The sequence below is a fragment of the Fukomys damarensis genome, unplaced genomic scaffold (assembly GCF_012274545.1).
Source record: "Fukomys damarensis isolate Sample0158 unplaced genomic scaffold, DMR_v1.0_HiC HiC_scaffold_5, whole genome shotgun sequence".
Taxonomy (NCBI): domain Eukaryota; kingdom Metazoa; phylum Chordata; class Mammalia; order Rodentia; family Bathyergidae; genus Fukomys; species Fukomys damarensis.
Window position 1 is genome coordinate 67,402,357 of NW_022900917.1, and position 11,291 is coordinate 67,413,647.

The window sequence follows — 11,291 nt, forward strand, 5'->3', positions numbered from 1 at the left end:
GTGTTTTTGAGATAGGATCTCACTATGTAGTTGAGGCTGACCTGGAACTCACTATGTAGCCCAGGCTGGTCTCGAACTCACAGCAATCCTCCTGCCTCAGCCTCCCAAGTGCTGGGATTATAGGCCTGCGCCACCACACCTGGCTAGATGTTATTTTTTAAGAGGGGATCTAAATTGCCCAGGCTGGCTTTGAATTTGTGATCCTCCTGCTTCAACCTCCCTCACAGCTGGGAATACTTTTACTGAACCTTTTTAATTTTTTTTTCAGAGCTAGGGATCAAAACCAGGGCTTTGTGCATGCTAGGCAGGTGCTGTATATACCACTGAGTATACGCCAGCCTGTTTACTAGATGCTCCTCCTCTGCCTTTCTGAAGTTTGGGCTTTCCTCCTGTCACAATACTATGGCTTCCATTTCCTGTTATCCTCCTAGCTTCCGCTTCTGCTCTCTTAATCTTTTTCCTCCTTTATCTATTTACGCAGTCCTTAAACCACTGACACTCATTTAGTGTCAACTGTGTACCTATCCTGGTAGGAGCTGGACCTATAATCACAGAACAAACTTAGTTCCTGACCTTAAAAAGCCTGACTTTATAGTGAGACAAAGATTAAATAAATATTAAAGTATAGATGTTATAAAATGTATCATATAAGAATACTGGGGGTTAAATGAGATTAAAACAGCATGGTGGCACATGCCTATAATCTTAGCACTCGGGAGGCTGAGGCAGAAGATTGCCGAGAGTTCAAGGCCAGCCTGAACTACATAGCGAGATCCTGTCTCAGCAAAACAAAATAAAAGAGATTAAAATAGGAATTCTCATTTGGATTGAGAAAGGCAGGAAAACTTCTTTAGGGTAGTGACCTTACACTGAGAAGTGAAGGATAGGATTATGGGTAGATGGAAAAGACCAAATAGGGCCCAAGAAAACCAGAGATAGAAAAAAGAACTGAAGACAGGCCCAGTGTGGCTGGAATGCCAAGAACTGGAGGAGCAGGAAACAAGGCAGAGATGGTCGACTAATCAGGACCTCCAGAGGGAGGCACCAAAGGAGTAAGCCATGGCAAAACACTATCTGAGCGCTTTAAGCACCATACATGTCATGTCAGAGCAGGCAGGGAAGACAAATGTGTTAAAGAAATCCACGTAATGTCCATGGGGTGTGAGGACTGGGAGGTGAGCACTGGATTCAGAAGCGCAGTCTCCAGCCCCTCTGTAAGAGCAGTTTGGTGCGTTTCTGCCTATTCCAGCTGTGACCTTCTTGCTGGCCAAATGTCCTTTGGTATTGAAATCTGTAGTATTCCTATTCTGAAGTGAGAAATTCTCTTTTATATAAAATTGAAAAACAAAACAAAAAAAACAAAGATCTGTTATGACTTTGTCTGGCTGTCCCCCCAAAGCCTCAGGGGGTCATACGTGGGGCTTTCCAGAGGTGGCTGAACCCAGAGTGTGTGCTGGGAGTGACTCACAGTGCAGTGCTAGGCTCAAGGGCACTAGGATTAAGGGTGTGAGTGCTGCTGCCCTAAAGCCCGAATAAAACAAAAGGGACAGAAAGAGTTGAGGCCCCTTGCTTGCTTTTGCTTAGGCCTGACATGAACTGTTTCTCTGTGATGCCCCTCTGCTGTGCCACCCTGCCTTGGAGCCAGCCTTATGGACTGAAACCTCTACAAACTGTGAGCTAAGTAATCCTTTCCTCTTTTAACTTTGGGCTTTGGGAATTTTGTCTCAGCAATGAGAAAAGACAAGATTCAAAGCTGCTTTTCATTTCTGGCCTCACCTTTGTCTCACATGGCGATCTTCCCTCTTCTGAGAACCCACATCTATTGGCGGGTTACAGCGGCTGTCCTTTTCACCACCGTCACTTGTAGACAACTGTAATTCCTCCAGTGTTTTACCATTTGTCACTGTGGTTTTAACATTTGTCTCCAACATTAATTCAATCATTCAGCAAATGTCTGTGGCACTTTTCTCACTACAGTCCTTGTCTTGAAGGTATTTAGAGGAAAAGATATTTCCTAGAGTGCTGTTCAATGTTAAGGATTTCACTTAGAGGCGTACATGTAACGTCCAAAGTCATCGATGACTGGGCCAGTAGAAGTCAAGGCCACAACAGACACCATCTCATACTTTTTAATAAGCAAGTATTACAAAGTCTGACATGAATACGTGGTAGAGGTGTACACAAATCTCTCTGCATTTCAGAGATGGAGTGTCCCTGTTGTTTCCACAGGTCCACTCTACAGTTCACTGCTCTCTACTGAGGGTGGCTGACTCCTATGACTGCCTGAGCAGAGTCCCACTCCTTAGAGCTCTTCCGGAACCATGCCGGATGTCTCCTGTAGTCAGCAAGAGGTGTGTGAGGGAGGGAGAGGAAACTGCTGGTAAAGGACAGGGTGTGAACAAATGCTGGGCAATGAGAGGGGCGTTGTCTATAATGCTGCACATCTGGGTCCATGTAAGGCTGCATTATTTTATTTTTGGTACCGGGGATCGCACTCAGGACTCCACGCTTGCCAGGCCAAGTCTGTATTATTGACAAGACTTTTCTGTGAATGTTGTACAAACACAAAACTCTGCTCAGAGCCCTGGAGGCCTGAATGGCAGCACTGCAATCCTCTGAGGATCCCAGGGAGAGTCTGCTTCTTGCTGCTTCTGGCTTTGTCGTCAGGCGTCTTCTGGGCAAAACCTCCATTTCCCTTTTGGAAGGCCACAGGTGACATAGGCCTCCCCAGAATAACCCAGGTCGACCTGCCACCTCAGCACCCTGTCTTGTCTGACACAGGGTCTTTCGGGACCAGCTTAGGCCCCCAGACAGAATGTAGAGACTGTGTTCCTGAGGTACCCACCCCCCAGGGCCCTGACACTCCCTGCCAACCCTCGGCGTGCCTACCTTACAATGCTGGAATGCCCTCAGTGGGCACGGATGGATTCTGAAGCGGGTCTTACCCAACGGTTCTGATCACTCCCCTCCCTCTCCCGCTCTGGACGGCACCGCATCGGCCCGACTCCCATCCTTTGCTTCCTTTCCTTGTGCGAGACGGCTCAGGGAATTCCAGCTCCGATGACACATGCATGCAATTCCATATGAACGCCTCCCAGAGAGGCAAAAGGAAGCGCGGAAAGCAGAAAATGCCTGCATCCTTTCTCTTCCAAAAAGCTTTTCCGCACACTGCTCGCTTCCCTTTGTAACTCGCAGCCCAGCACTTGGTCGCAGGGCCACGTTTTGCTATGATGGAAGCGTGCAACATCGTCAGGCACCAGCGAAGTCCCTGCCCACAGTCCAGCCGGACGGAGAGGAGAGATTCGGCCCTCGCCCGGGACCGGTGCCCTCACCCGAGTTTCTGGATGTGCGCTCCTCGGCCACCAGTAAAGCGCAGCTCTGGGTCCCGATGACATAGGGGGCCCACCCGGTGGGCGGCGCCTGCCGGGCTGCCCTCCCTTTGGGATACCAGCCTCATTCCGTCCAGGCAGGCCCTATGGTTCAGCTGCTTGTGGCTGCCAGCACTGTGGACCCACCGGCTTTGGTTCTGGAGGCAACGCTGTGGACTCCGGCCTCTGAACCCGTAAGCCACCTAGTAAACCTTGCAGTCACATGCATTTTCTACTGATTCTATTCCTCAAGAAAACCCCAGTAATTCATTTTTCTACAATATTGAGGTGATGACAGAACTCCCATTTTTTGGCATGTGGATATCCCATTGTTCAAACACCATTTAAAGAAAACTTCAGCTCCAAATACTGTTTTTGAAGGCTGCCCTTTCTCCATTTCACGAACTTGGGTATCCTTGTCAAAATCAGTTGACCAGGGCCAGGGATTTAGCTCAGTGGTGCTGCCTGGGTCCCCAGTTTGATATCCTGTACCCCGCCCCCCCCGAGTCAAATGACCAAGCTGGTGGTAGTGGTGCATGTTTAGAACCCCAGCACTCAGGAGGCTGAGGTAGGAGGATCGCCACTGAGTTCAAGCCTAGTCTGGGCTACACAGTAAGTTCAAGGACAGTCTGAACTACACAGGGAGATCCTGTCTCAAAAAAGCCAAACCAAACCTACCTAACAACAAATCAATTGACCAGTTGGGTGTGGTGACACACTGCGCAATTCCAACAGAGGCTGAGGCAGGAGGATCACCCCAAGTTTGAGGCCTGCCTGGGCTACACAGTGAGTTCAAGGCCAGCCTAAGATAATAAGACTGTGAAAAAAGCCCCCCAAACCAACTGGCCATAAACCAACTGGAATTTTCTCTTCCATGGCATGGATCTGCATGCCTATTTTTATGCAGGCACCACACTGTTTCAATTAGGATAGCTTTGCAGTAAACTACAAAACTAAAGTGAACCAGTTCTTTTCCCAAAAAAATTTCTAGGGGGGCTACTTGGAGTATCTTATAATTCTTTAGGAACTTTGGAGTGGATTTTCCTATTTTTCAAGAAGTGACTAAGGGCTGGGGATTTAGCTCAGAGGTTCAGTGGCCTGCCTCGCAAGTGCAAGGGCCCGAGTTCAATCACTGGTACCAAAAAAAAAAAAAAAAAGTGACTGTGATTTTGATGGAATTTAAAATAACTGAAGATTGCTTTCAGGTTCACTGCCACTTTACCAATATCCTGTATTATACTCTAAGACTAGTTATGATCTCCTGAAAATTCCTTTTAGCAATTTTGTAGTTGGTGTATAAATCCAGCACCTTTCTTCCTGTTTTAGATGCCACTGCAAGTAAAACTGCTTGCTTTCTCAATTTCTTCTTGGATTCAGGGCTTATATAATAGATTTTTATATGCTTTCTATCCTTTAACTACTTAATTCATTTATTAGTGCTAACATTTTTTTTGGTGGATTCTTTAGGGCTTTTTACCTACAAGATCAGAAAATTTGCAATTATTATTTTCACACTAGAAATATTCCTTTCCAATTTGGGTAACTTTTTTTCCCACTAATTGCTCCAGATAAGATGTCATCTTAGAGGAAAAAAAAAAAAAAACATACTATTCTAACTTTGCAATTTCAACCAAGTCTTCACACTATACACACAAATGGGAGCGCTTCATTCTCTGCAGCACAAGAGCGGGCACCACACAAACACTCAAGGTCAGCAGCATGTATGTATGTATGTATTTTTTTTTTTTTTTTTTTTTTTTTTGAGACAGGGTCTCACTATGTAGTTGAGATTGACCTGGAACTCATTGTGCAGTCCAGACTGGTGTCGAACTCACAGTGACCCTCCTGCCTCAGCCTCCCAGTGCTGGGATTACAGGCGTGCGCCACCATGCCCAGCACTGTATGTAATTTTTTGAGACCTGGTCTGATTATGTTGCCCATGAATCTCAAACTCCTGGGCCTCAGCAACCCTTCTATTTCAGCCTTCAAAGTGGCTGAGACCACAGGTGTGTGGCACCACATCTGGCAGGTCAACAGCATTGTAAATTATGCACAATGATACATGAAAGAACAGCTTTTGCATTTTTTTTGTACTAAATTGTTTTAAAATAATAAAAACAATTGAGAAATGTCCACCTTACAAATTTATTATAAAAACCGTACATACAAAATAAAATCCTAGTTATAAAAGATGCATCTGGGAGAACAACATAATAAAGCTCAATAAAAATTAGTATGAATGTGTATCTCCACCAAAATGCACATATTTAAATGTTCTCAGTGATTGGCATTTTAAATGGATTACATAAGAGCATCTACTACGGTTTTCAAATTACTGGGTTTTACAAAGCTTAAATATCCAGCTGATATGTAAATAACAAAGGCAGCTCCATTTCGAACTGAATCAAAACCTAATCTAGGGCCAGAGGATTGGCTCAGCTGTGGCCCAAGTCTACACATGCAGGCCCTGGGCGCATGCCTAGCCCACCGCTCAACCAGCAGGTGCACAGGACCCTTGCTGCAGGCTCCTGTTCCCTATTACCTGCAAGCCAGGCTTCCAACAGAAGCTCTCTTACAAACTAAAAGTGAAATGTTTACCCCACCCACAGAAAAAACTGCATGCGGAGGCAATGGTTTTAGCTTTAAGAAGTATATTTTTTGGTATCAGTAATACATTTTATATTTATATATTTGTATACAAAAGGTATCTATAGAATAAAATCTAAGCACAATTACAGAAAGATATAAACACTTTTCAAATATAAAAACTGTGTTATTAAAGACCTTTAGGAAAGGTAGTCATTCTTTTTGTATATAATTATAAAAGCAGAAAATAAAAAAAATCTTTATTAACCCAAATTAGAATTATAAAATTGTCTATCTAAAAAGCTTTGACTGTGACACTCAAGTAGAGAATGATTGTGTGCCCTGGACTCTGGCATTTCAGGGAGGGGCGAGGGCCACTGAAGCAAGAGCCAGGCGGTGGTGATGGTGACCGGGGTGGGAGTCGCAGTGTGTACTTCACAACTCATCACTGCTAAGTAATCCTAAGTGCCGCGAGGCACCAGGACCACAAAACAGCTTTACTAAAAAAAAGCTGGCTAGGGCTAGGATTCCACTCAGTGGTGCCACAGCTTGCCTTGCAAGTGCAAAGTCCCAAGTTCAATCCCCGTGCAAAAAAAAAAATCATTTCATCTGACCATCATAAGCCCATCAAGGACTTTGAAATGGAGATAACATCATGTTTTTAACATTCAGATTTAAAAAGCTGGCTAAATGTCAACTATTATTATTATAGTGCCTTGTTCAAACAAGCTTATGGTGTTTGTCAACTACCGTACACATGTACATAACTATCAGGAAAGTTTAAATATGTTTGCCTGTTTCAATTGTTTCCTGTGAGATGCAGGATTTCATCTTGCATCAATTACTCTGAGGATACATGAAAGGTAATTAAATTGAATCTGAACATAAAAAATACTTGATAGGATGCCATCATGATCTGGAACAATTGAAGTTTTCTACTTCCTGCTCCATTTTCTATATAAAGGGTAGAGAGAGAGAAAAAAAGTAAGTTTTAGAGAAAAAATTAAAGAACATAATTTCATTATTTTTCCCCAATAAACACTGTTAAGGACAGTACTTATGCAAATATTTAACACTGAAAATAAAAATTTAGCTCAGTACATAAGACTCACATAAACTTACTGAGAGAATTTTTTTTTTAAAGAGTAGGAAAAATTTATTGAGGGTAAGAAAGCTTCTGTCTAACAGACAGAAGGGGGACCAGAAAGTGGGCTGGCTGCTCACCTCACTTCTCCAAGATGTTTTATACAACCAAGCCATGAGGTGAGGCGGGTGTACTGATAGGATTTTATATCACATACTCCTGGGTATGTGGCAGGTCCCATTTTATACCTTGTAGGTAGTGCTGGCATATATTATCCAAAGTCTATTTTTAAAAAATTAGCCCTTTAATACTGTCTACAAAGACTGATTAAAGACATGTAGGTCTCTCTTTAAAAATCTATCTGAAGGGCTGGAGATTAAAGCTCAATAATTAGCCGGGGATTAGCTCAGTGCATGGTGTCTGCCTTGTAAGCACAAGCTCATGAGTTAGATCCCCAGTACCAAAAATCCAAACCAAACCAAAATGGATGTGAAGCTAGGTGCGGTGGGAGCACAACCTGTAATCCCAGAACTCAGGAGGCTGAGGCAGGAGCATCTCCACAAGTCTGAGGCCACCCTGGCCTACACAGTGAGTTCATTCCAGACTAGAGCTATACAGCAAGACCTTCTCTCAAAAAACAAAACAAAACAATCTATCTGAAAAGGAGCTGTACATCTTCATTAAACACATAACCAACAGTTTACCCGAATGAGTGCTGTTTTGTCGTAGTCCTTGCGATGCTGATAGATACACTGGCTGATCACTGCGTACAAGTTCTCCAGCTGAAATATATTGTAGGCTTCGCTTTTTCTAACAACAGTCTTCAAAAGACTCTAAAAAAAAACCACCAGTGTTTAAGAAAATGAGACAAATTCTTTGACAGAAGACAACTGTCAAGTTGGTGAGTGATCAGCAGCTAAGTGAGGAAAAAGGGCCCATCCTTATGGGGCTCTGCTCAGACAAGCTTCCAGTGTTTGTCAGTTAATTCACAGGGGCATGGAACGTTACCATTACTCTGCAATCTTGGCTCTGGCCTGGCGATGCCTGTCCTTAAAACTACAGTTGACCGCCCTTGCCTGGCAAGCACAAGGTGCTGAGTTTGATCCCTGGTGCTGGGGGGGAGGGGGAAGCAAAAACAAAACTACAGTTGAGGAGTTTGACATCACAATTCTAGTCATAACCCTCTACAGCAGCTGCCAGCATGGTGGTACACACCCTATGATCCCAGCACCACGGAGGTCAAGGCAGGATGAGCTCTGCATGATCAAGGTCAGGTCAGCCTGGGCTGAGTTCAAGGCTACCATATTTTCTTGAAAATAAGACATAACTGGAAAATAGGTCTTAGCATGATTTTTCAGATGCTTGTAATATAAGCACATAACGGAAGTACTGAATTTACTCAAAATACATGATTCAAATCATAACTATTTGTAAATGCCCAAGTGGGCAACTCTACACAGATAAGGTCCAGACTCTGAAAGGCCAAACAGAAAGACAGGATGCACAAATGGCGAGCACTTGACAACCAGAGCCTTAAGTGTGTCTGATGTGAGCCCTCATAACCCAACACCCTGTGCTGTAACAGGTGTACTTAACGCACTCGATGGAAATGAAGAAACGTTTTCTGAGTTTTGGTGCCTGCAAGTTTTTGTCACTTATGTGTGGACCAACATTCTTTTATTTTTTGGGGTACCAGGATCAAACTTGGGACCTTGCACTTGTGAGGCAGGCAGCGGAACTACTGAGCTATATCCCTAGCCCCGGGACCATCACTCTTAACTGTGGTCATTTCTCTTGCTACTCCCATCTCAGAAGTCTGCAGGTAACACTAACTGTTGACCCAGCCTACAGGGGGCTGTGGGCGATGTGGGCGAAGAACTCTCAGGATGAAGTCGCTGGAAGCTACATGGCCTGTGCCATGAGCAGGCTGCACGGAGCAGCAGTGCTCACCATGGCTCCACAGGAAATGGAGCCGCAAGAAATTCAGGCCAGAATTCAGCGTTTGGAGTTACGATGAAGTTCTTCTACAAGATGACAGGACTGTGTTTTAATAAATGTAGCTTTTTTAGTACATAAATGTAGATTGTTGTCCAAGAAAAAAATAAGGCACACCCTGAAAATAAGCCCTATTGCATCTTTTGAAGCAAAAATTAACACAAGACCTGGTAATAGTTTATTATAATTAATTCAATTAATTTCATTATGTGAAACTAAAAGGTACTAACTACATAAATGGTGAACTATTTTACCACTTCAGGATTTTTTTTTTTGCTTTGCTGTTTTTAGAATTTTCCAACTAGGCATTTTTTTCCTCAATGAAGTGATAAAGTCACTGAATTTCTGAAGTTTTTGAAGTGTTGCCCTACTAGGTTGAGGTGATACAGTTAAGTAAAAACTGAAATGCTAGCTGATGGTCATAAAAACAAGGTATAGGAAGCTGGGAGTGGTGGCACATAGGAGGCTGAGGCAGAAAGATGGCCAAGTTTGAGCCCAGCAGGAGCAACTGAATTGAGACTCAAAAAAAGAAGAAAAGGCTTTGGATGCGATTCAGCAGGAGGACCTTGGGTTTACCCCAAAAAGAACGAAATAAGGAATGAAAACAGAAAGAGAAGTATATTAAAACCTGTAATTGAACATTTTAGTCATCTCGGACCACTCCTCTATGTATGTCCATCTACTCTTAGGAGGTCGTGACTTCTTGCACACCCAGTGGACACCACACATTACTCCACATAGCCCCTTCTGATGGTTATGCCACCACAGAGAGAGAGGGATTCAATGAATGGCTGCCTGTGACTGACTACATGATACACCTGCATGTCCAGAAGGGCAGAGCTGGAAGGTTTTCTGCAGCTGCTCAGTACAGCAATAACTGCTGCCTTTAAGCCCAAGAACATGGGCCCTACAAAGCTCCTATTCTCAAGGTCAGGAGATTTCCAAGGGTGTTCAGTGCCATGTATTTCTTATGGGGTTTTCAGACTTTCTTTGTTTGTTTGTTTGTTTTTTTTTGGTACCAGGGATTGAACTCGGGTCCTTGTGCTTGTGAGAAGGCAGGAGACAGAACCACTGGGCCAAATCCCTGGCCCATTTTCAGATTTTCTTGAGGAACTGCTCTTCTCCAGTCAGCACAGACTTAGCACAGGAGATCTGCTCCTTCAGAACCGAAAAGCTCTCCTGTGCTGTTCCTTCAGATTCACCCCTGCACCAAGAGGACCTTTTTCTAAAACACTGAAGCTGTTAGCTATCAAATAATTGATCTTGAAAAATGCTCATAGCTCTATGAATCAAAAAAATTTCAGGTCGGGGATGTAGCTCAGTGGCACCACACCCGCCTCACAAGTGCAAGGCCCTGAGTTCGATCCCCAGTACGCCCCGCACAATCTCAACAGCTCAAGTTGGAGTTTTGGAGCTGCTTGGCTATTCTCCCTTGGTGCCCTGTCACAGAACATCAGATATAGTTCCTATGTAGCACAGGGAAAGAGAAGGGTGGTAAAGGAAGCTATAAGCAGGAAAGTTTCAGTTTCTCATGTGATTCCTATGCTGTCGGTCTGCCCCTGGTCCCTAATTAGTGCCCAAAAGTCCCTAATGTGTACACTGAGAGCATGACAGTTTCAGGGCTCTTACTTTTAATTGGTCATGGTCCACGACAAGTAAGGGTGTGGGCTGAGAGAGGATTGCAAGGGCCTTCTCAACGCTGATGAGCTGCTGCTGCTCAACTTGTGAGCGTCTTGCTCTCGTCATTCGCAGAAGACACATTTCTGAAATGAAAACTTAAGTTATCCTTTGGTTCATAGAAATAATGTATATGGTATGTGTTACACGGGTTACAAAGAACAGCCAACAAGGTGTGGTGACATATTCCTGTAATTCCAGCACTCAGGAGGCTGCCAGTCAGATTCCGCTAGCAAGATCCTGCCTCAAGGGAAAATAATTTACCAAGGACATTAATTCTGGCTTATTAACCTTTCTGTTACGAGAGTATGACACTGACACAGAGTTTGAGTACTTCTCAAATCGTACTTTAGAGGGATTTGCAACAGGCTAGACTATCTTCTCCTTGGGTGTAAGACTCACGGAATTTAAAGAACTGGGAGGGACCCCAGAATGTGATGTAAGGAGACAGGCATGGCACCACAAGCTCATAATCCAAGCACTCAGGGAAGCTGAGGCAGGAGATCTTAAATGCAAGCTCAGTCTGAGCAACTTGGTGAGATCAAATCTCAAAATTAAGGAAAAAAAAAAAAGGGGGGGGG

General features: G+C 44.0%; 1 protein-coding gene across 1 annotated transcript in view; it reads right to left on the reverse strand.

The window, feature by feature from the left end:
• Positions 1–6,206: 6,206 nt before the first annotated feature.
• The window catches only part of Atad2 (ATPase family AAA domain containing 2), a 64,003-nt gene continuing 58,918 nt past the window's right edge, over positions 6,207–11,291 (reverse strand). Inside the window, exons 28-30 of the mRNA XM_033759228.1 lie at positions 10,663–10,796; positions 7,743–7,871; positions 6,207–6,908 (exon numbers count right to left, since the gene is read on the reverse strand). Of these exons, the coding sequence (XP_033615119.1) occupies positions 6,864–6,908; positions 7,743–7,871; positions 10,663–10,796 (308 nt within the window). The 3' untranslated portion in view covers positions 6,207–6,863. The remainder of the gene's footprint in view (positions 6,909–7,742; positions 7,872–10,662; positions 10,797–11,291) is intronic.